Source organism: Uloborus diversus, unplaced genomic scaffold (assembly GCF_026930045.1).
Source record: "Uloborus diversus isolate 005 unplaced genomic scaffold, Udiv.v.3.1 scaffold_14, whole genome shotgun sequence".
NCBI classification, from domain to species: Eukaryota; Metazoa; Arthropoda; class Arachnida; order Araneae; family Uloboridae; genus Uloborus; species Uloborus diversus.
Window position 1 is genome coordinate 1,354,861 of NW_026558098.1, and position 23,266 is coordinate 1,378,126.

General features: G+C 33.0%; 1 protein-coding gene across 1 annotated transcript in view; it reads left to right on the top strand.

Annotated features, from left to right (window-relative positions):
• Nucleotides 1-23,266, top strand: part of LOC129232827 (hamartin-like) — a 115,516-nt gene that overhangs the window by 11,432 nt on the left and 80,818 nt on the right. The window contains exons 3-6 of the mRNA XM_054866926.1: nucleotides 1,215-1,318; nucleotides 7,054-7,206; nucleotides 16,006-16,150; nucleotides 21,131-21,297. Of these exons, the coding sequence (XP_054722901.1) occupies nucleotides 1,215-1,318; nucleotides 7,054-7,206; nucleotides 16,006-16,150; nucleotides 21,131-21,297 (569 nt within the window). The remainder of the gene's footprint in view (nucleotides 1-1,214; nucleotides 1,319-7,053; nucleotides 7,207-16,005; nucleotides 16,151-21,130; nucleotides 21,298-23,266) is intronic.

A 23,266-nucleotide genomic window follows, 5' to 3' on the forward strand; every position in this document is an offset into this window, starting at 1 on the left:
GTGTTTCTACGGAATTCGGTATTTTTCGAGCGACCGAAATACTGTGCAGAAAAAAGTGGCATTGGAAGCTAATTCGACATGTTCCAGTTAATTTCATGCATCCAATTAAAATAGTCGGCTGTATGGATACAAAAATGAATGGAACAAGTTTCAGGTGTAGTACAAAGTACTAACAGTATTGTGTTAGTTCGCAAGGCAGTATTTTTCATCTTGCTTCAGTCGCATGTCTGTTCAAAATCTACTTTTTAACGTAACCACCTCTGTTATCTAAGCACTTGTCGAGGCGTGGTACAAGTTTTTCGATGCCTTCTGCAAAGAACTCCTTATAGCCTAAAGCTTTGGAGTCTAGCATTGTAAAAAATTTGCTCCCGAGCCGTATTTTTGCCCAAAGATTGCACTTTGACCCTTCCCCCACTTTCCGATAATGGCTTCTTCCAAAACTAGGAGCTGAATTCGCCCTTATCTATAGGAATATTTCACGAGCGTAAATGCCCCTCAAAATTTTAGTTGGACGTATTTTTATGCGGTATATAATTCAAATAAAAGTTGACCCTCTTAGAAAATGGTGGGAACTAAGCTATCGAGTACAGTAGAAGACCGTTATAACCCACATCTTAGGACCAGAGCTTTTGCGTTATACAGGTTTTTGCGTTATATAGGTCATTTCACAATTTTTTAAACTAATATTCAGAATATACATAGATTAGCACTCCAGAATGAGTTCTATCTGCAATGAGTATTAAAACACTAACTATACAGCTAATCATTCACAAATAAATATGCTTTACAGTTAAAAGAAAGTGAATTATCCTGCACTTGTGCCAGCTTCATGGTTTGCATAACAGCTGCATTTTTCAAAAGCCATCTGGTATTTTCTGTTTACTGTGAGTACTCATTTTCATTTAAAAGCTTTGAATTAAGTTGAAACGATGAAAAACTGTTTCAAAATTTAATTTTCCTAACAATTTTTATGTTAAAAGGCAAAACAAAAGGATTTTTTAGACTTCAAAACCTATTGTTTACTTCTGAAAAGGTGTGCAGTTTATAGAGAATTGCATTATACAGGTCGGCGTTATAAAGGTATTCTACTGTATTTGAAAAACATTGAATGTTTTGCTGTTATTTTAAATGACAAAATGTGAAACATTTTAAACGTTAAGAGTCGGTAAACAATTATGAAAGATGAACCTTCAAATCGGAACTTCTCTCTGCAGCGAAAGATTCGAGGCTTCTCTATGGCCTGGTGGATTACTTCATTGCGGTGCAGTCCAATCGTTCGCTGGACATCTTGCTGCGTGTGAAGGATCCCCACGACAAGGTTTGTGGCTACCTTCAACTTTGTTTGGGATGTGAAGTTTCCGGAAATTTTGAGGCGGTGGGCATAGCTGGATAATGTAGACGCACACTATGTGCAGCTACATTAGCCGCGGTAATTGTGATACAAGGGGGGTGTTAGGGTTCAGCCCCCCTCTCCCCGAGAAGCTCAGTTTGGCATTTGAATGTTCGTTTATATTAAAAAATGTCCAAATTCTTCCACAAAGCTTCGCATGAAAGTTTTGAAACCCACTCCAAAATTACCGTTGGACCTCCATATATCGAAGTAGCAAATTGCCTGAAAAAAAATCGATATATAGAAACAATCTTATTTTGTCATAAAAAATCCTGAAACATTAAAATAAAAACTAATTTTCGTGTTTGGAACCGAATTTATAATTTAAATGAACATCAGATTAAATGAAAGTTAATAATTAAAAATTTAACAGAAATGAAATTTTTGCTCCTTCATACACCTTTATTCTTCGGCAATTAAACTTGAACCGTCGCACATTAGGGGATTTTCGTTTTGACAATGTAATCAAGAGAAAAGTAAAAAATCAATCTACTTAACTTGAATGATTTTTACTGAAGCTAAGTAGACTAGGAATGATAATCAACAGACAAAAGGGATAACTTGAAACTGATTTTACAATGTTACTGGTTGCAACTAAGATTTGAAATAAACTTGAGGGAATTTAAGAACCCCAGAACGGAACAACACTTATCTACCTGCCCTCAACCCCAGATTTCTTATGAGTTTCTTAGCAACCTTTAGTGAACATCATTTTCTCCCCTAATTTTCATTTTTCATGAGACAAACAGTCTGAAGTGGAAAAAAAATCTACGAATGTCTCGAAATTTTTTTCGATATATAGAGATTTTTTCGATCTATAGAAACAATTTTTCTATGTAATGAACATTGAAATTAGCTGGGATTTCGATACATAGAAACATTTTTTCTATGTAATGAACATAGAAATGTGCTGGGATTTCGATATATAGAAAATTTCGATATGTGGAAGTTCGATATATGGAGGTTCGACTTATATATAGTAAGCATCCAAGTACCATAAGACATTAAAACTTCATAAAAAAAAAAAAAAAAAATTAAAATTTTGTTTGAATTTAATCCACATTTAGTTACTACATCAAAATGCTAATTTCTTCAAAAATGTTTTTTAAATCTAGTGGATACCATAACATTTTTTTTTGCATTTAACAAGCAGCAATGGATATAATTATCTTCGACAATTCAACTTGAACCGGAAGAAGAGCTAGAAATACTAGGAATGATAATCAACAGACAAAAGGGATAACTTGAAACTGATTTTACAGTGTTACTGGCTGCAACTAAGATTTGAAATAAACTTGGCGGAATTTAAGAACTCCAGAACAGAACAACGACCTATCTACACACCCCTCAACCCCAGATTCCTTCTGAGTTTCGTAGCAACCTTTAGTGATTATAATTTTCTCCGCTAACCTTCATTTTTCATGAGACAAATAGTAAGTAGGAAAAATAATCTACGAATGTCTCGAAATTTTTTTTCGATATATGGAGATTTTTTCGATATATAGAAAAAAATTTTCTATGTAATGAACATAGAAATTTGCTGGGGTTTCGAATTTATAGAAAATTTCGATATGTGGAACTTCGATATATGGAGGTTCAACTGTATTTTCTGGTTACAACCCTGATTGTGAATTAATATCAATATTAAACGATAAAAAGGTCGATAAATGAATGAAAAAAGTTCCGATTTTGCTGTTATGACTACACGATTGGAAGTAAAAGGCATTCGTACTATTTTGCCTATTTACTGTATACACTGCAGATAGTTTTGAGTTGTGTGTGCAGATACTTTATATTTTAAACTTAATATGGTCTGGGGTGCTACCCCAAGGGTGCACCTCCTAAACATTGTAACTCCCCTCCCCCCAAAAAAGCAAGAGCCCCCCCTTGAAAATGAGCAAAATACCCCTCAAAAATCCCCCTCTAAAAATTTCAATGACGCAGTCTGAGCCATGACCCCCCCCCCAGGCGAGCACCCCTGCTAGGGTGAGGGGACTAAACCAGTTTTGTTTCTGTTTTTTTATTTCTGAAAAAAATTGGTGAAAGTCTTAAAATTTACTTCTTACTAATTAAATTGTATTTAATAGCTATATTTTCTTAGAAAAAGTAAAAATTTTAAGAATATGCGTTCCATGTGTATTTTTTCTTTTTTCACGCAAAATGTGCATAAAACTTTATTTATTGAAAGAGCTTGCCATTAGCTTTCTTTGTTCAAAACACCAAATATTACCTGAATGAGTCAAATTATGACTTAACTACTTTTGAGTGAGATCTGATTTTTGGGGCGTGACTAATGTATTTCATCCCAATGTAGTTACAGTCGTCCCTTGCTACTTCACACTTTGACTTTCGCGGCTTCATTACATCGCGGTTTTTCTAGTTTTTTTTTCAAATATACTAATTAGCCTTTTTTATGCGTTTGTGTAACATTTTTTCTACAAAAGAATAACAATGCTTATGTCTTTTAAGTAGGGTAAGCTTTTAAGTAAGATCTGAGGGGCTAGTTGTACTAGTCGAGGGAGTGGAGGTATAAAATCGCCAAAGAGAGTGTAGGGAATCGCTATTTCATTTTAACCGTTAAGCACTAACCGGAAGGTATAAATCACTGTATTATTACTAGGGGATAAATACATCTGTAAATGGCAGGGTTGGCAAAAACCCGGGTTTTTTAAAAAAAAAGCCCATGGACCCAGGGTTTTTTTTGGGTTTTTTTAAATAAAACCCAAAAAAACCCAACTAAAGCTGGTTTTTTTTAAAAGAAATGAGGATTTTTTTTGTCTTTTTTTAGGGAAAATGTGGAGTACTTGTAGCATATTGTAGCATAAGTATATGGACAAAGCGCAAAAATTGTCTTGGGGTAAAAAAGCTGGAAAACTAGTTAAAATTCAGAGTTTTTTGAAAAAAAGTAAAAGACGACAAAACCCAAGAATGGTGAAGTTTCAGATTTTTTAGTTTCCATGATTACCGACAGTTAAGTCAAAGTTACTTCTCGCGTGATAAAATCTATTGTTCGTTTTTAGTTACTATGATTTTTTTTTTGCATTTTACTTTATTCTATTTCATTTTGTTATGCAAAACTACTGTAGAACCTCAAGTAGTTTAGATCCCTTTTTACTGAATTCCAGCTTAATCAAGACATTTTTTATAATTTTATGTTTCTGTGCACAGAGTAAGAAATATTAAACTTTTTCGTAAGATAATGAAAATACTGTACATCCTATTCTGTTTTCTGTCTGACCGTTTGAGAAACCTGTTCATTTCTAAAAAATATACCTTGTTTATTTGAGATTTGGGACGTGTTCGTTTGCAGAAAATAATTCACATTAAAGCCTTTTAGCTAGAACGGTTTCCCCTGTACAATCTACAAATATTGAGAAAATCAGACAGAACAGGACTAAGTCAAGATAATTTGAGTTATTTATTGACCAGTTAAAGAAAAAAGTGAAATACATTTATTTGAAATCTTTGAAGTATTTTTTTAATGCCGTCACGAGTTAAGAAATACTATTAAAGTTCAAAATTCATTTTTTTTGTACATTGCCTGTGGTAATGAACAACTAAAAAATAAGCTTAAATTGTGAAAGTATTTAAATTAATCAATTTTTTAAAAATTTTCTCAGAAAATTTAAAAAACCCAAATGTGGGTAAAATAATGGGTTTTTTTAAACGGGTTTTTTCAAAAAAAAAAAACAAAAAAAAACCTTGGGTACAACCCAATTGGGTCCAATCCGGCCAACCCTGGTAAATGGTGTTCAACAATGTACAAGCTTCTTAAGTTGTACACGTAAATGTAGAGAAGAACGGGGGGGGTACCTACGCTCACTAACGGGCAATTGATTCTTCATCGAACAAGTTGAGGTTTTTTCATAGACTAGTAGTAGTGTGTAAGAACTGCATGTGTGTGTGTGTAGTTTATTTCTCAATAATTAACAATTTGATATCTATTGCGTCTAACATATCTAATTTTCTCATAATTTGTGCAATATATTGAGTAATACAAGTATAAGGGTGCTGTTTTATGTCTCGGGGCTCTAACTATGATAAAAACCTATTTAAATTGCCGTAAGTAAGTTTTATGCGCTCCAATTATAAAAATATATACATAATCCTACTTGGTGGAAATTCAGTTATCGCGGTAAAGTCTGGAACGAATTAATCGAGATAAACGAGGGTTGACTGTGTATTGTGTAACAATGCATGATGAGTAATGTGTCAGTAAAACCTTCCCCGAAACTATAGTCTGGTTAGGGCCCTGGTATATACGCATCTATCTTTATTTTGTTTGAAATAAATTAGACTGAAAAGTGAATGAAGATTATTTAAAGTACTGCATTGGCTGCTTTTGCATCCCTTTTCTTACTTCTCATTGATTTGTTGCATTTATTTGTCGTCTTCGCAGGGTTGGCAGGTTTCTGCCGAGGCGGTAAAAACCACTGGTAGAAACCGGTTAAAACCGGCATGGCAAAAACCCCTTTCTGCCACATTTATGGCAGAAACTGGCAGTAACTCAAAAAGTGACATAAATGCAATTCCTGACATACAACAAAAAATGTATAAGAAAAATAATTAAATATTAACCCAAATACAATTTACTTACAACACTATCACCATTCAAAATCAAATTTTACATTGTTTTCACACTGCAGCAGCCTGTAACAAAATAAAAGTTTTGACGCTGTTTCTAAACCTAACCAATTTCCTAATTTGTTGTGCACAACGGAGAAATTTGAAAAGATTCTTTCAATCCCAGCAGAACTAGCTGGCATTATCCTCAAAGAACAAGCAAGATTCACAAAACTTTCATCTATAGCACATTTTTTGAAACTGGACCACCATGTGGTATTTGGAGTAGTTGTTACAACGTGATTAGAAAAATAGGTTTTGGGAAAAGGGGCCGATTTGTTTAGTAAAGCAATGGTATAAGGTACATAATCAGGGTTAATATTTGTGAATAAAGTGCGGGCACTTTCTTCTTGATTACATGATAAATTTACTCTCAAATACTTTGGATGGAGCATATAGGCGAGTAAATGATTATCAGTAACTGCTTGATTAAGCTCCTTGAGAATAGCTTTATTCAGTTATATTAAGTGTAAAATGACAAGTTCTTGTATTTTAGAGTTTAATGAAATAAAACAAATCTGTATTTATTTAAATATTTGATACATATATTACACTTCATGTTAAATGCAAACAAAATAATTATAAACACCAAACTGAAAAATTTGTTACGTTTACAACATTACAAGGCTAAAATTTCTAACACATAGTAATTTCAACTATGATGAATTTTACTTTGCTTTGGAAATGTCAGTCTTGTTATTTAAAATATTTTTACACTAATTATTAAATAACTATTGTATTAAGTTTTTGCAATGACGAAATGGAGTTATATTTTTCATTTTACTTAATTGCCTGTCATTAAGTAATGACTAGAGCTATTAAAAACGTTTTCTAGTTTTTGCCAGTTTCTACCAGTTTCTGCCGGTTTTTACCGGTTATAACCAGTTTCTGCCACTGGCAGGGCAATAACCAGTTTCTGCCGGCAAAAAGCCAACCCTGCGTCTTCGACTATAAATGTTTCGTTTTCATAAAATTAGAACAAACACTGTTTAGTTCAATGATTATAATAGTCCTTTCCTCTTTGGTGATGAATCTTCCAGCACCTGTTCGACAGAATGAACGAGCTCCTGAAGAGCGAGCCCTCTCGCTACCAGACCCTCCAGCTCCTCTGCGGACTGGTGTACAAGCAACCGTCCTGGTTGCACAAGATTTCTCAGCACAAGGTCATGAACACCGTCTTCAACATCCTCAAGGTGAGCTGGATGGCTGTTTGAGGTCAGAGTTAGTACGGGTCGTGGAAATCCTGGAAAGTCATGGGAAAAAAATCAACTACAGTAGAAGACCGTTATAACACCGACCTGTATAACGCAATTCTCTATAAACCGCACAACTTTTCAGAAGTAAACAATAGGTTTTGAAGTTGAAAAAATCCCTCTGTTTTGCCTTGCAAGCACTAAAATTGTAAGGAAAATCAAATTTTGAAATAGTTTCTCATCTTTCCATCTTATTTCAAAGTTTTAAATTGAAAATTAGTACTCATAGTAAAGAGAAATGCAGTTGTTATGCAAACCATGAAGCTAGCAGAAGTGCAGGATTTTGATTGTGAAACATATTTATTTGTGAATAACCAATTGTAATATTGGTGCTTTAATACTCATTGCAGATAAAACTCATTCTGAAGTGCTAATACATAGATATATTCTGAATGTTAGTTTCATAATTTGTGAAATGATCTATATAACGCAAAAGCTCTGATCCCAAGGTGTGCATTATAACAGTCTTCTACTGTATCATGGAAAATTAGTATTTTCATTTAAAGTCATGGAAAAATGTCTTGGGTAGTAAGAAAGTAATATAATAAGTATATTAGTATAAAGTAATGTAATAACAATAGCTAAAAGAGAGTTAAAAATATTGAGTGATTTAGTAGTATTGCATATAAATTGAACCATCACAAAAACAAATCCGAGTTTTAATATCCAATTCCATCGGCTTCTGTAAAAGACGCTTGACTTTTTTTGTGATGTGATTTTACTACTAGGGCATCACTCATTTTGAATTCACCATTATTTTTATATTTTATACTAGTGGTACCCGCACGGCTTTGCCCGTAATAGAAAAATTAAAAGATCTTTCGGTTCGCCTGTATATTTACAAATGTATGGTGAATTTTCTCGCCGATTGGCTTGTGCCCATGTTACGGTTCCACGTTATGATCATTTCGTAATTTACTCGTCCATCTTATGAAAATTTTGTTCTTAAAATTAGGATAGAAAAAGAACCACATCGAATTTTTGAAACCTCGCTTCGAAGTGCACACCCCCATGCTACATACTAACTTTGTGCAAAACTTCATGAAAATCGGCCGAACGATCTAGGCGCTATGCGCGTCACAGAGATCCTGACAGACAGACAGAGATCCAGGTATCCAGACAGACTTTCAGCTTTATTATTAGTAAAGATTCTGTATAGTAGTGGACTTGCACACTCTTGATTTTGCCAACCTCCCTCAAAAAGTGTGATTCGATTGCACCAGAGTTTGTTTCAACTGCTTGTAAAGAAATCATTATTAAATTTGTCGGAGTTTGTTGTATGTAGTAGTGATGTGCCGGATCGTTAAAAAAGTAGATCCGCGGATACGGATACGGATCATTAGTGTCAAGATCCGCGGATACGGATACGGATCTCAAATTTTTTTTTTTTTGCCCAATTCAACTATCCAAGTTTGAAATTTATTACGGAAGGTATTCCCGTCACAATAATAACACTGTTGCTTCAAAAAATGTCATCTAAGGCGAAAATATAATAAAGACTATGATTTACTCTTTAAAGAAATCTGCGTTGAAATGGAGGGAGAGTTGGAAGGAACGGGTCAACGCTGCATTAATGCTTAAACAGAATGTGAAAAATTATTTTTAGCTTCCTCGATAGATGTAGGATACAGGAGCAAGAATGTAAAGCTGCTACTGGGTAGGCTAGAAATAATTTTTCGCATTTTATTTCAGCATAAATGCAGCGCTGACCCATTCCACCGAAATGACTCCGACCGACAGAGTAACAGAGCAGTGAACACCTTTACAGACAGTAAATAGAGACTTTTGTCTCACTTTTTTTGAAGGATGCCGTTAAAAAACAAAATGAAGAAAAACAGAAACCCCATATCAATAACAAAAACTAATATTAAACTAAAAAATAAAAAAAAAACATGTCTCAAAAGGACTGTTGGCATCTGAAATAATACCTTATAATTTAAATAGGGAATAAAACCTAATTTAAACAGAGTTTAAGAGTCTTTTTTTCAAATATTTAAGAATCTTTAGAATAGAAAAGATCCGTTTAAGATCCGTCGAAAAAGTAACGGATACGGATACAGATCTTTATTTTTCCTCGGATATCCGCGGATCCGGATATGGATATCCAGAACATCACTAGTATGTAGCCTCTTCACAAAATTGTAAAAGTGGCCACTTGACAGATTTTCATATCTTAAAATCAGACCCTACTACACAAAATGTCGTTTGTAAAAGTAGTTCTTCCATCACTTTTAAGTTCAGTCGATTTGTCTGAAAGCAAAATATCAGTAAAACATCTTCAGAATCCCAGTGACATCCTTTAGACCAACGTTATATCAGATTAGGGCCGGATTTGGAAGTGTGGAGGGCCCGGGGCAACAAAGGAGTTTAGGCCCCAATCAGGGTTCGAAAAGATCGTCATATTTTCGAAAATATCCGATACTTTGATATATATCCGAATATTTTGATATATTTGTATATACAGTAGAAGACTGTTATAACGCATACCTTGGGACCAGAGCTTTTGCGTTATACAGGTTTTTGCGTTATATAGATCATGTCACACATTTTGAAACTAATGTTCAGAATATATATATATATTAGCACTTCAGAATGAGTTTCATCTGCAATGAGTGTCAAAACACCAATATTACAATTAGTTGTTCACAAATGAATATGTTTCACAATCAAAATTCTACACTTCTGCTAGCTTCATGGTTTGCATAACAGCTGCATTTTCAAGAGCCATCTGGTCTTTTCTGTTTAATATAAGGTACTAATTATCAATTTAAAAGCTTTGAAATAAGATGGAAAGATGAAAAATTTTCAAAATTTAATTTGTTTAACCATTTTTATGCTTGCAAAGCAAAACAAAGATTTTTTAAACTTCAAAACCTATTGTTTACTTCTGAAAAGTAGTGTGGTTTATAGAGAATTGCGTTATATAGGTCGGCGTTATAATGGTCTTCTACTGTATACGACATTTTCGATCAGCACTTTAATAGTAAATACATCCTGAAGTTACAGCTATTTATTTTTTATTTTATTGTTATTATAATTTATAGGGGAGAAAAAAACGTAAAATTTGCTGGCCCGTGAAAGTTAGGATATTTTGTAAAAATTTTACTGTGGGTACTATTACCCTTTGTTGTGGAGGCCCCGGGGCAGTAGCCCCGCCTGCCCTCCCCTAAATCCGGCCCTGTATCAGATTAGTTTTGTGTTTGCTAAACATGCCGTATACGATCTTTTTTTCACAAAAAATATCAAAGAAAAATGCCCAAAAATGGTTCATTTTTTCAAAAAATAAATAAATAAAATAAATAAATGCATATATTTCTTTTTTTTTTCCCTTCGTAAAATACGGACTTAAAAATAAAAACCTGGATCAACCACTGGAGAAAAAAATAAATGAGTGAATAAAACAGTGAATGGAAAAGAAAATAAAGCAATGTAACTGAATTAATGAACAGGGCCCAATAGAGGCTGATTTTGCTACCGTTTTTCGGTACCTTCACAAAAATCTTGTTTTGAAATCGGTACTTTCACAAAAATCAAGTTATAATATCAGTGGCTTCACAACAACATCGAAATTTTCACAAATTCGCATTTTAAAATATAAAATTTGTTTCTCTGTTTAAAACAAAATTTACTCATAAAATAAAATTATAAGCAGGTTTATATGAACAATCACTTAGATAGAAACCTTTTTGTGGTATTTTAGCTAATTTTTAGCTGTTTCTCGCCAAAGTGTATTTATGCAATAGTATCGCAATCTTTCAACATCTGTTTTGGGAAACCGTTTTTCTCATCATTTCCAATATTGTACACAGCACATAGCCCATTAAGCTGAAACTACGATGGTATTTTTTGTACTTCTTAGGTTTTTAGATTCCCCCCATCCCCAAAAATCGAAAAAATAAAACTAGATGACATTAACACTTTTCGAACTAAAATTTCACTTGTTCTACTTCTCTTTTACAAAAATGAGGAGGCCTTTAAAATTTCACAAAAACAGTGCTAATGGTAAAAAAAACGTTCACAAAAATAGAATGATGCAATACTTTCACAAAAATAGGTAGCAAGAAAAAAATTCTGTATTGGCCCCTGATACAGGGCCGTGTCCAAGGGGAGGGTTTTAGGGGTTAAACCCCTCCCATTAGGGTAAAAATAATAAGCCAAATTAAAAAAATGTACATTGGACTAGTTTTAAAGTAAAAGTTTGTGTGCAGCATTTCTTTAAAAAAAGGAAAAATAAAGAAAAAAAAACTGCAATATACGAGCTTTACCAACTGGAACAATATTTCGGAAAAACTGTGGTGGAAGAAGCGCTCAATGATTTGTCAGTATAAAGCCAAAATTGCTTGCCAAAGTTAATATTACTTAAGGAGGTTATGAAGGATTTATCTTATGTTGCAGCTATGAAGATGCATTAGTGATTGTGTTTGGTAATGTAACTTGCATCTGCAATAAGTTATTTCTTGTTTCGTTTAACGTTTATTAAGCATTATTATTTCAGAACATAAAACTTATATACATTATGATGCCATGCTGAATTATAAAAGAATCTGTGGACATTTTGTAACACTAACTGCAATATACCACAGAGTAACCAGTTATCATTAAAAAGAAGCATAGTTTTTTTCGAAACAAAAAATGTTTGATTAAAAAGAAGCAGTAAAATGAAGGTATATTGCGGTCACTTGTGCAGCCAGAATTATCTTTTGGGGGGTGAGTAGGGAGGGGGCACAGCAGTCCTTACAGGAATAGAAATGCCACACTGAGATTATGTAATTTTACGTGAAACTAAAGTTTATGAGGGATTGAAGAATTGAACTCCCCCCCCCCCCTCGAGTAAAAATTTGGTAGCTTTAAAACCCCTCCCTTTATGAAAATCTGGACACGGGCCTGCCCTGATAAACGAATGAAATGAAAGTGAATTAATAAATAAGCAAAAGAAACTATTTAATTTTGTCTCGCATTCACTTGACAAGTTGCACTCTACATTTAAAACAAAAACGTGACAAGCATTTAACTAGACAGCAATAGATCTCAAGTAATGCATAAAATGTCAGTTACAAAAACTTAGTCATTTCGTAGTAACAAAAAATATTTTTGATAAGCCACAAAATAGTTTAATATGTGCTACATGTTAATATTATAGCATTTTTCTTTGGTTACTACCCCTAATTAATCTGCAGTAGCTTTGTTAAATTTGGCACGAATTCCATTCATTTTCAGTCAAAATAATCTTGTGTTTTGAAGCTTTACATCTACGGTACTTTCTTTGCTTTGCCCAGTTTAATATGGTTGTCTAACTACTTCACCGTAAATTGACGAGATATAACCCATTTTTCATTATTTTTTGAACACAAATATCGCCAAACTTTGACATTTCAAACCCCAGACAGTGTTGCCAGATGATCAAATCCAGATTTCCCCAATTCCCTACCAACTTTTCCCCAAAAAGCGATGTTTCAAAATTCCCCAAATTCAAAAATTATTTTTCTACTAATATTTTCATAAAATGAGTCGACTTCCTCTGATATTTTTATCTCTTGAAAAAATTTTTTTTCCTTAAATAACCAAATTTTCTTATAAAATTCCCCAACTTTTTTTTTTCTTCCCATTTTCGCTTTTTTTGTTGTCTTTTTTATCTTTTTTTTTAAATTTTTACTAATAATAAAGCTGAAAGTCTCTCTGTCAGGATCTCTGTGACGCACATAGCACCTAGACCATTCGACCGATTTTCATGAAATTTGGCAAAGAATTTGTTTGTAGCGTGGGGGTGTGCACCTTTAAGCGATTTTTCAAAAATCCGATTTTGTTCCTTTTCTATTCCAATTTTAAGAACATTTTCCGGAGCAAAATTATCATAAGATGGACGACTAAATTGCCAAGCTATCATAACATGGAACCATGACGTGGGCAAGCCAATTGACGAGAAATTCATCATGCATTATTTGTAAATATAGAGGGGAACCAAAATACCTTTTTAATATTCTACTACGGGCAAAGCCGTGCAAGTGCCACTAGTCATAAATAGTCCTGACCGAAAGATAAGAAATAACCAAATATTTTTTTTCTACTTGATTTACTACTGCTTCTGTATGTACATTTAAACTATGATTTTTGTATATATTTATCCAAGAACATTCTTTATCACACTTATTTTTGCCTGTTTCACGTAACAACTAGTTACTCACGCAGAACTATTAATGCGAATTCCGTAGCATAATATTCCACATAATGCGAATTCTATAAAGTTGAGCAAAGCTAAACCAACGCTGTTTGATACAAACAATGTAACTACCAGATATCAAGACGCGAATTTAAGTACGAAAAAAAAAATTTCCCCAGGTTTTCCCCAAGAAAAAATTTTTCCCCAAAGAATTCCCCTCAAAACCCATTTCCCCAAAATTTCCCCAGATAGCACCAGATTTCCCCAAAATGGGGAAATTCCCCCCAATCTGGCAACACTGACCGCAGATAACTGAAAAATTTGCCAGAACTCTGTACTTTGATCCTATAGTAAAATGGGAGCTGAGTGATCCTAATAGCTCAAAAATTTTGGAGCAGGAAAATTGGTTATTTTGGAGCAGACAAATATACTTTAATGAGCAGCTCCCCCCACCCCTTTTTTTTAGTGAAATAAAAGTAGATAATTTTTTATCATTTATAATTATTACTATAAAGAATTTTACAAGAGGTTTGAAAATAATTTCTTTCATTTTTTAATGCTCTTAGTTATTAAGCATTCCATCACACAAAAATTCATTGAAATACATCCCAAATTTGAATGGAAAATATAAAGTGATAAAAACATAATTTTCCAATTAGTCCAAACAATGGGATTTCCTTAATAATTAAACTAAGATACTGTAACCTTTCCACAAATAATTAAGCTTTACTTGACTATCCAATTCCAATGAGAAATATTAAACCATCCAGTCTCTGAAACTATAATCGCACAAAAAAAAAAAAAAAAAAATCCAAGTGATGTGCATACATAATTTACTTATAAGAGGGAAAATTATTTTCTTCCCACACACTTTTGCATTTGATGGTCCATTTTTCGGGTAACAGTATTGCAACATTGCAATATAATTCAAACATTGTAATAGCTATTAAAACAGGGTTAAACATGTGTTACTGTACGAGATATTATTAAAGTTGGTTTCGAAAAAACTATGAATTCACACAAAAGAAAATAAGAACAAAATGCAATTTTGTCTCGCTGTTCTCCCAGTGAGTGGGAACAGTGCCAGGGTTCGAAGATATCCGACATTTTGATATATATCGGATATTTTGTTGTACAGTATAACGCCAACCTGTATAATGCAATTCTCGATAAACCGCACAACTTTTCAGAAGTAAACAATAAGTTTTGAAGTTTAAAAAATCCCTCCGTTTTGCCTTGTAAACATTAAAATTGTTAGGCAAATTAAATTTTGAAACAGTTTTTCATATTTCCATCTTATTTCAAAGCTTTTAAATTTAAAATGAGTAATCATAATAAACAGAAAATACCAGATGGCTCTTGAAAATGCAGCTGTTATGCAAAACCATGAAGCTACCAAAAGTGCAGGATAATTCACTTTATTTTGATTGTGAAACATATTTATTTGTGGATAACTAATCCTATAATTAGTGCTTTACTACTCATTGCAGATAAAACCCATTCTGATGTGCTAATATAGATATATTCTGAATATTAGTTTCAAAATTTGAGAAACGACCTATATAACGCCAAAACCTGTATAATGCAAAAGCTTTGGTCCCAAGGTGTGTGTTATAATGGTCTTCTACTGTATTGGTATTCGCTGTTATGACAATTTACTTTAAATAATAAATTGAAATACTTTGAAGTGCGCATGTTTAAGAATCCATTTTTCAAATGCCAATGGAGAAGTTAAAAAAAAAAATATTTTATTAACTGATCAGCATTTACACTTAAGTTAAATGTTCAAAAAAAAAAGGTCATGGGCCATGATTTTTAAACATATTTTATTTAAAAAAAAATTAAAAAAAACCTGGGGCATGATTTTTAAACATATTTTATTGAAAAAAAAAAAAAAAAAACTTAAAAAAAAGGGGAAAAAAAAAGGAAGAAAAAAACTGATATTACTTTGTGTACTCGAAGCCTTTTTGTAACATCCATGCCCCTCCATTGGTGTGGTATTTATTTAAATAATATTCATTTATTTTTATTTTGAATGTTTTGTGCAATTAGTACAGTGCATGTGAGGCAAAGTGGAATACTTCATTTTGTTTATTAATTCAATAGCTTATTTAAACCACTTATGGATTCATTCACTAATTAATTCATTTCTATTCTTTCATTTATTAATTTACTTACATTCCTTTATTTTCTTTTCCACTCTTATTTATTCACTCGTTTTTTGTTTCATTATTTATTTTTTCAGTCATTCGATCAAAAATGTTTTCAATGGACCATATAGCAAATATTTCATTATAATTATTATTTATTTATTTTATTTATTTGTTTATTTTTACTTTGCCCCATGAAAAAAAAAGGTGAAAATTTTCCACTTTTTTGACGGCAGACATTGACTGCCAAAAATTAAAAATAATGTTTTGTTGCAGGTTTTTTTGCAAAATAGATTGTTCTTTCTTTGTGTGCTGTCCTTCTCAAATCAAATTTCCAATTTGTTCACTTCGAAAAAAAAAAAAGCGAACTTAGCTACATGAAATTAACGTGTCAGCAAAATTTGTAACACTCTTGTGCGTTTGATTTTTCAGAATGATGTGGAGCCCCCCAACCTGATAGCGGCCCTGTTTGCCGTGATCTGCCTCCTCCCCATGATCCCCTCCCAGATGGGGGGCTACCTGGGGGACACTTTCGATGTCTTTTCCCGCCTGGTGGCCTGGAATTACAAGAAGCCAAGTGAGTACAAATATATCGGTGTCTCGTATTTTTGTTACTGATGTTCTCGTTGGTTTGTTACTGTTTTAGTGTTTGATATTCTGACTACAGTTGTCAATAAATCTGCCGTTGCAAATTTCAAAAAAAGTTATGGAAGTAATGTTATATACGGGGATGAGATTTTTCCGGCTTTTGCCTGAATTCTGGCTTTTTCTGTTGGTTTTTAAAACCTTTCCTCCTTATCCTCCTTTCTTTTTTGCCTCTTTCAGGCCTTATTTTTCTCAAAAAGAGGGAAAAATACCATATTTAAAAAATTTTTTGGTCCCCGATTTAATTTTCTTTTAATTTCCCCCCCTGGAATCTTCATCCGCCGCGATATCTGCCAAAAACGTATGTTTTGGAATCATGCCAACGACGTCAAAACATGTGCTGTGCTGAAAGCTGCATGCCTTGTCTGAGATTTCAATCTTTTTACATCCTGCGAGTATTTCAATTATTTTTAATGTCGAGTGGTTTTTTGCTATATGCTACATTATATCTGCTTATTTTATTCATCATTTCAATAATATTTTTTTTTAAAATTTATTTTAGAAAAAATGCAAAACTCAATCAAAAAACGTGGCTTAGCACCCACAGTCTCGAATTTATGGAAACTTGGCATTGTTCCTTTTTTTTTTGTGTGTATATATATGAAAGTAAAAACTATTTATGGTGAATCACAAATGGTTTAGGCTTTACAGCCTATTAAAAGTTTTGAGATTTTATGATTAAATGAGGCAGCTGCAAGTTGTTCTTTTGATTCCGAAATCGTATTAGGAAGTTTTTAAAAACAAATTTTGGGTTCCAATTTCTAATGCAAGGACCAATCATTTATATACAAATATATTTATTTTCAATGCTTACTAATGAAAAGTATGTTTTACCACATAAAGAAATTTTAGATTTTTCTCTCTGTTGTAAATTTTTACTTTACAAAGAGACCTAATTTTAAAATTCATGTTCCCACTTGTTTAACACTATAAATTCAAATGTTTTTAATGAAAAAAAAGGTATTTTTCTCTAAAAAAATATGAAAAGTTGACACTATTGTGTGTTGCAGCCAAGATTAACCTCTGACTCCCTCAACCCTTTGTTCAAGGAATCAGGGGTTAGAAATTGTTGCCTCTTTTTCAAAATGTAGATTTATTAAGGTATAAATGCTTTTACATGGTACAATGCAGTAAATTGTACATAATTATTACTTATACTTAATTAAATAGGTATTACCTTTAAAACTGGTAAATTAGCCATTTTTGTTGAATTTTTGAATATCATGGCTTCCAGGTTTATTTTGATGTGGTTTTGTATATCATCCCTTTCACCAAATTTTTTTGGGATATCGTCCGTTTTACGATTTTTTTTTTTTTGGATTTCCTCCTTTTTGCTCTCTGACCACTCTCATCCCTGTATATACCCCACCCTTGGTGACTTTTTCCTGTTGGCGCCAAGAAAGCGTCGCCAAGAAAACGATGTATGACGACATATGTCATACATCGTTCTTTGCGCTGCTTTTTTAGCTCCAACAGGAAAAATTCAGCTAAAAAAACATGATCAAAGCACTTCAGAACACAATACATATAAAAACTACATAAAACCACAACAAAAAAAAACTTCGCGAATGTACGCTTCACAAATACCAGAAACTTTTAAGTTTTTTTAGATAAATAAAAATTACTAGAATGTATTTAAAATGCTTAAATTAATAAATTACTATCACAGCTCACCAATGAAATATGTACCAATAGAAATAAAAGCTATTTTCCAACATGCATTTTGTCGAACAAAAACTTTTCTCATACTCTGCTAAAAAAGAGCAAAGCGATTCAAATTGTGATGTTTAAAGCGGAAAACATCCCCAAAATAATATAACTATTTCAGCCAAAAAAAAGAAAAAAAAAAAACGCTTAGTTATCCAAACTTTAATGTATGAAAAGTAAAAATGTCTCGACAAAACATGAACAATACAAAAATACCGTACATTAATTTGCTATTCAAAAATGCTTTGAAAATACCTACTAAAAATATCTACTATAGTTTACGTAAAATAACACCTTCATATTTTTATAAAGTCGTAGAGTCAACTTATTTTAAGAAATTCAGTATCTAAAGGACGCACGTTTACAGAATATGCTTGAATAGTTCTTGGCATCTTAACTTTTAGAATAAAATAACTGTACTTTTTTTTGTAAAATAAATTTACATACAGTAAATATAAAGTTCAAAACTACAAAAAACCCTCAAGATTTTGGAAAAACATAAAAAATTTCGGAAGTGAGATTTTTTTTTTAAATTTTAAAATAAAAACTTACGTTTTTTTTAAATATAAATCCTCACACTCATTCTGAAACACAACATATGAAACAATGCGCGTTAGGTGGAAAAAAAGAGTAAAAACCTTTAACCACATTTTGCCCATGGTGGCAAGAATAGTGAATTGAGCTTCATTTATCGGCATGTTACCAAATTTCTACTCAATTTTGTATAAAATTTTGTAACTTTAAAGTATTAACATTATGCAAAATTATATTGCTTAGTATGATTTTAACTTTCAGTATTGAATTATAAAAACTGTGAACTCCTGGTTCAGGAGAGTAATAAATATTAGAATTTAAAATTTTGACTTAGAGTAATGCACACACAAAATCTTTTTCATGTGCACCTTAGATGAATGTTTCTCAGTTTAGCCGTTGTAAAATTAGTTTGAGATTTTCAATATCAAGACATTGTTTTTTCTTTTTTTTTTTTTTTCTAGTCAGAAAAGATGATATTCACATTAAATATAGGGCCCAATACAGGCTGATTTTGCTGACGTTTTTCGGTACCTTCACAAAAATCTTGTTTTGAAATCGGTACTTTCACAAAAATCAAGTAATAAAATCAGTAGCTTCACAAAAACATCGAAAATTCGCATTTTAAAATATAAAATTTGTTTCTCTATTTAAAACAAAATTTACTCATAAAATAAAATTCTAAGCAGGGTTATATCAAAGGGGATGTCAAAGTTATGGGGATTGTCGAAAATGAAGAACAAGTGAAACAGCTGCAAGAGGATCTAGATCATATTACTCAGTGGGCAGATAAATGGGGTATGGCAGTTAATGTAGGAAAATGTCAAGTGCTACACTTGGATCATGGAAATAAGCGTATGAGATATCGTTTACAGGGTTCAGTCATAAACTAGGCAGAAAATGTTATGGATCTGGGTATCTTTACAAATCAGGACTTCAAGTTTAGTCAACAGTGCAGTATTGCTAGTAACAAGGCCAACAAAATGCTTGGGTTTATCAATAGATCTATTTCAAACAAATCTAAGAAGGTTCTTCTGCCCTTATATAGGAGTTTGGTAAGTCCTCATTTGGAGTATGCTGTTCAGTTTTGGTCGCCTTACTTGAAGAAAGACATTAATGTATTGGAAAGGGTTCAAAGGCGGGCTACAAGGCTAATAAGTGGACTTTCTCACTCAGACTACGATTCCAGGCTTAGAAGGCTAAAAATGTACACTCTTGAGCAAAGAAGAGACCGAGGGGACATGATTCAGCTGTTTAAATTTATTAAAACGAAAGATGTTACGGGGCTGAAGTTTAGCACTGAAAACAGGACGAGGGGTCATTGTTTTGAGCTATTCAAATCTCAGGCTAACATGGATATCAGGAAGAATTATTATTTTAGCAGGGTAGTGGAACAGCTTACCGGAAGAGGTGGTCATGAGCAAAGGAGTAGACAGTTTTAAGAGGGCCATCGATCTTCATTGGGGACTAATTAATTGACTAGGACCAGCCTAGCTGGGCCCAGAGCCTGTTGCTGGTTGTCACATTTGTATTTGTATTAATATCTTTCTTAAGGATAGTCAGTACCCCCTATACCATCAATGTTAATTTGCAAAGGTTAATGTACCTTTTTCTGAAAATCTATTAAAAGATACAATAATGAAATTTTTTCTGTACGTTAAGTAGACTCTTTTCTCTATACTGAAATAAAATTTTACAGAAAGGAAGCTTAGTTTTTATTTAAAAAATTCTAACATGTAAGTCACTGTATTTTTTTCCAAAAATGCCATTTTGCAACACGAAATCAGCTCTATAAAAAAATATTTTTGGAATATGAGAAAAATTTTACTTCAGTATATGCAACTAGATACATGGAAATAGATGATAAAAATTTCAAATCCTAACGCAATTTAGTTTCTGAGAAAAAGCAACATTTAGTTTCAAAAATACCGTTTCGAGATTTTGCAATTTAAAGGGGAAAATCATACCTTCTCAACATATGTTTACCTTTTTTTGAAGCACTTTTTAACTTACTTCTAATATGAGCACGATCAAGAAATTCGTATCATTAAAAAGGTATTGAAATGGAGTTTCAAAATACAGTAGAAGATCGTTATAATGCCGACCTGTATAACGCAATTCTCTATAAACTGCACTACTTTTCAGAAGTAAACGATAGGTTTTGAAGTTTAAAAAAATCCCTCTGTTTTACTTTGCAAAAATAAAAATATTAGGCAAATTAAATTTTGAAAGTTTTTTTATCTTTACATCTTAGTTCAAAGCTTTTGAATTGAAAATGAGTACCTCACAGTAAACAGAAAATACCAGATGGCTGTTGAAAATGCAGCTGTTATGCAAACCATGAAGATGCAGGATTTTGATTGTGAAACATATTTATTCGTGAATAACTCATTGTAGTATTGGTGCTTTAATACTCATTGCGGATAAAACTCATTCTGAAGTGCTAATATAGAGATATATTCTGAATATTAGTTTCAAAATTTGTGAAATGATCTATATAACGCAAAAATCTGTATAATGCAAAAGCTCTGGTCCCAAGGTGTGTGTTATAACGGTCTTCTACTGTATATAAAATCAAAAAATCAATTTTTTGAAAGTCTTTAGGGTACTGACTTCCCTTATTAAGATAAGGGGACCAAAAGGAAGGATGAAAGATAATCTTGTGATCTGACAGGTACAGTTCCCGAAACCTGCGTGTTGCACCTCCAGATAGGAGTGTACTCCTTATTCCATCGCCTGTACGGGATGTTTCCCTGCAACTTCTTGGCCTATCTTCGCTCCTACTACGGCGGGAGGGACTACAATGCGGACAACTACAGGGTCTTCTCTTCATTCATCAAGGTGAGAAACAAGCCATCGTTTTCCTTTTCTCTAATTGAATAGTGTCGCATGCTTAACCTGATACAACAAAAACTAATTCGGGTTCGTACGCTCCTTCAAAACTCCTCCAATACTCCTTCATTTATGAAATTTTTTTGAAGGGCCTTTCACACTCCTTCATTTTGGTTTTAACTCCTTCAAAACTCCTTCTTTTTTAGTTCAAGGCTACATAATCTTCCTCTATGACAGTAGCTTAAAATACTTGGACCGACAACTTAACTTAGTCACCTGGGCGAAGGTATAAGGGCGATTTTAATGTAGTCATTTCATGCATTTATTGTTTTTCGATATACAAATTGGGCGTAGTTGATTCATAAAAGTTGAAGGTGAGTATTTTATTAGAAGTATAAGTTTTTATTTTACAGTATCATAACTGCGATAACTTTGTCACAAAGGCGATTTTAATGTAGTTATTTCATGCATTTATTTTTTTCGATTTACAAATTGATCATAGTTAATTCATAAATGTTGAAGGAGAAATTTTTATTAGAAGACTAAGACATTTCATAAGTGAAGTAAACCATGCTTAAAGGGTGCTTGGCTATTTTTTCAAGTTTTATGATTATTGCTTTTCCCTTCACCAAACTCTCAGCAGCTAGAGTCAGTTTGTTTAATTATTATTTAAATATTTAAAAATACATAAGTAGATGCACTACATTTAAGTGAGTGTTTAAGAAAAAATGGTTTAGTTAATCGCAGTTAAGATATTGTAAAAAGGGTCATCCACAAGTGATGTCATGCTTTGAGTAGGAAACGGCTCATGAAAGGAGAGGAGAGAGGGTGACAAAAAGTGACACCTCACAGTTATTGTAACAACATGTTTGTAAAAAATATGACATGTGACAAGAGGAGGAGTTAGGTGAAGCTTGATAGTTTGTGATAAAGGAGGCAGAGGGTCAAATATGTTGAAAAAAAAAGTGTGACATCATTTAATGACAATCTATTAAGTACTCCTTCAAAATCTCATTTTACTCCTCCAAAACTCCTTCATTTTATTTCTGAAATTGAGTACGAACCCTGCAATTTAAAATTAAAAACTTAACCCCACTCGAACACGACTCCTATTAAAAGGAACCTCGCGGGCCGGAAAGCATATGAAATTTAAATATAATTTTTTACTTCCTTTTGCAAAAAAGGAAGTAGTCGCAAAAAAATTTTCACCCAAAAATCAGCCTTCATTTCCATTTTTCTCGACCCCGAATGAATGTTGAGTTTTTTTTTTCGAACCGACCACACGTGGATATATGCCTAGGAACGTACAGACAAACGAACACCCGAAACATCCATTTTGACGTTTCCCGAGTTAATTACAACGAGTTTTCTCCTGACGTCCGTATGTACGTATGTATGTGTGTATGTATCTCACTTAACTCAAAAACGGTATGTCCTAGAAAGTTGAAATTTGGTGCGTAGATTCCTAGTGGAATCTAGTTGTGCTCCACTTTTTGGTTGCATTCGGGTGTTTCTAAAGAGGTCTTTTGTCCCTTTTTGGGGGGGGGGGGAAATCATTGTTAGTTTAGATGTAAACTTAAGTGGTGTTATAATTTGGCGGACACTTGGCGATATATCGCCAGTCTTGGTCGCCAAGTTTTGTCGCCAACTTGGCGACAAATTTGATGTTTCCCTGCAACTTCTTGGCCTATCTTCGCTCATACCTCATCAGCCATCCATCATCTTGGCCTACCCGCTGAATAGTGTCCTATGTTTTTAAAACAACAGAAATTGATTTTAAACTAAAAATTTAGCGTGTCCTATGTTTTTAAAACAACAGAAATTGATTTTAAACTAAAAATTTAACCCCACCTCAACTTGACTCCTATTAAAATGAACCTCACTGGCCAGAACACATATGAAATTCAGGGGTGATTGTGTTCCGGTATTTTACCTAATTTCCGGTATTTTCGGACGTATTTCCGGTATTTTTATGTCC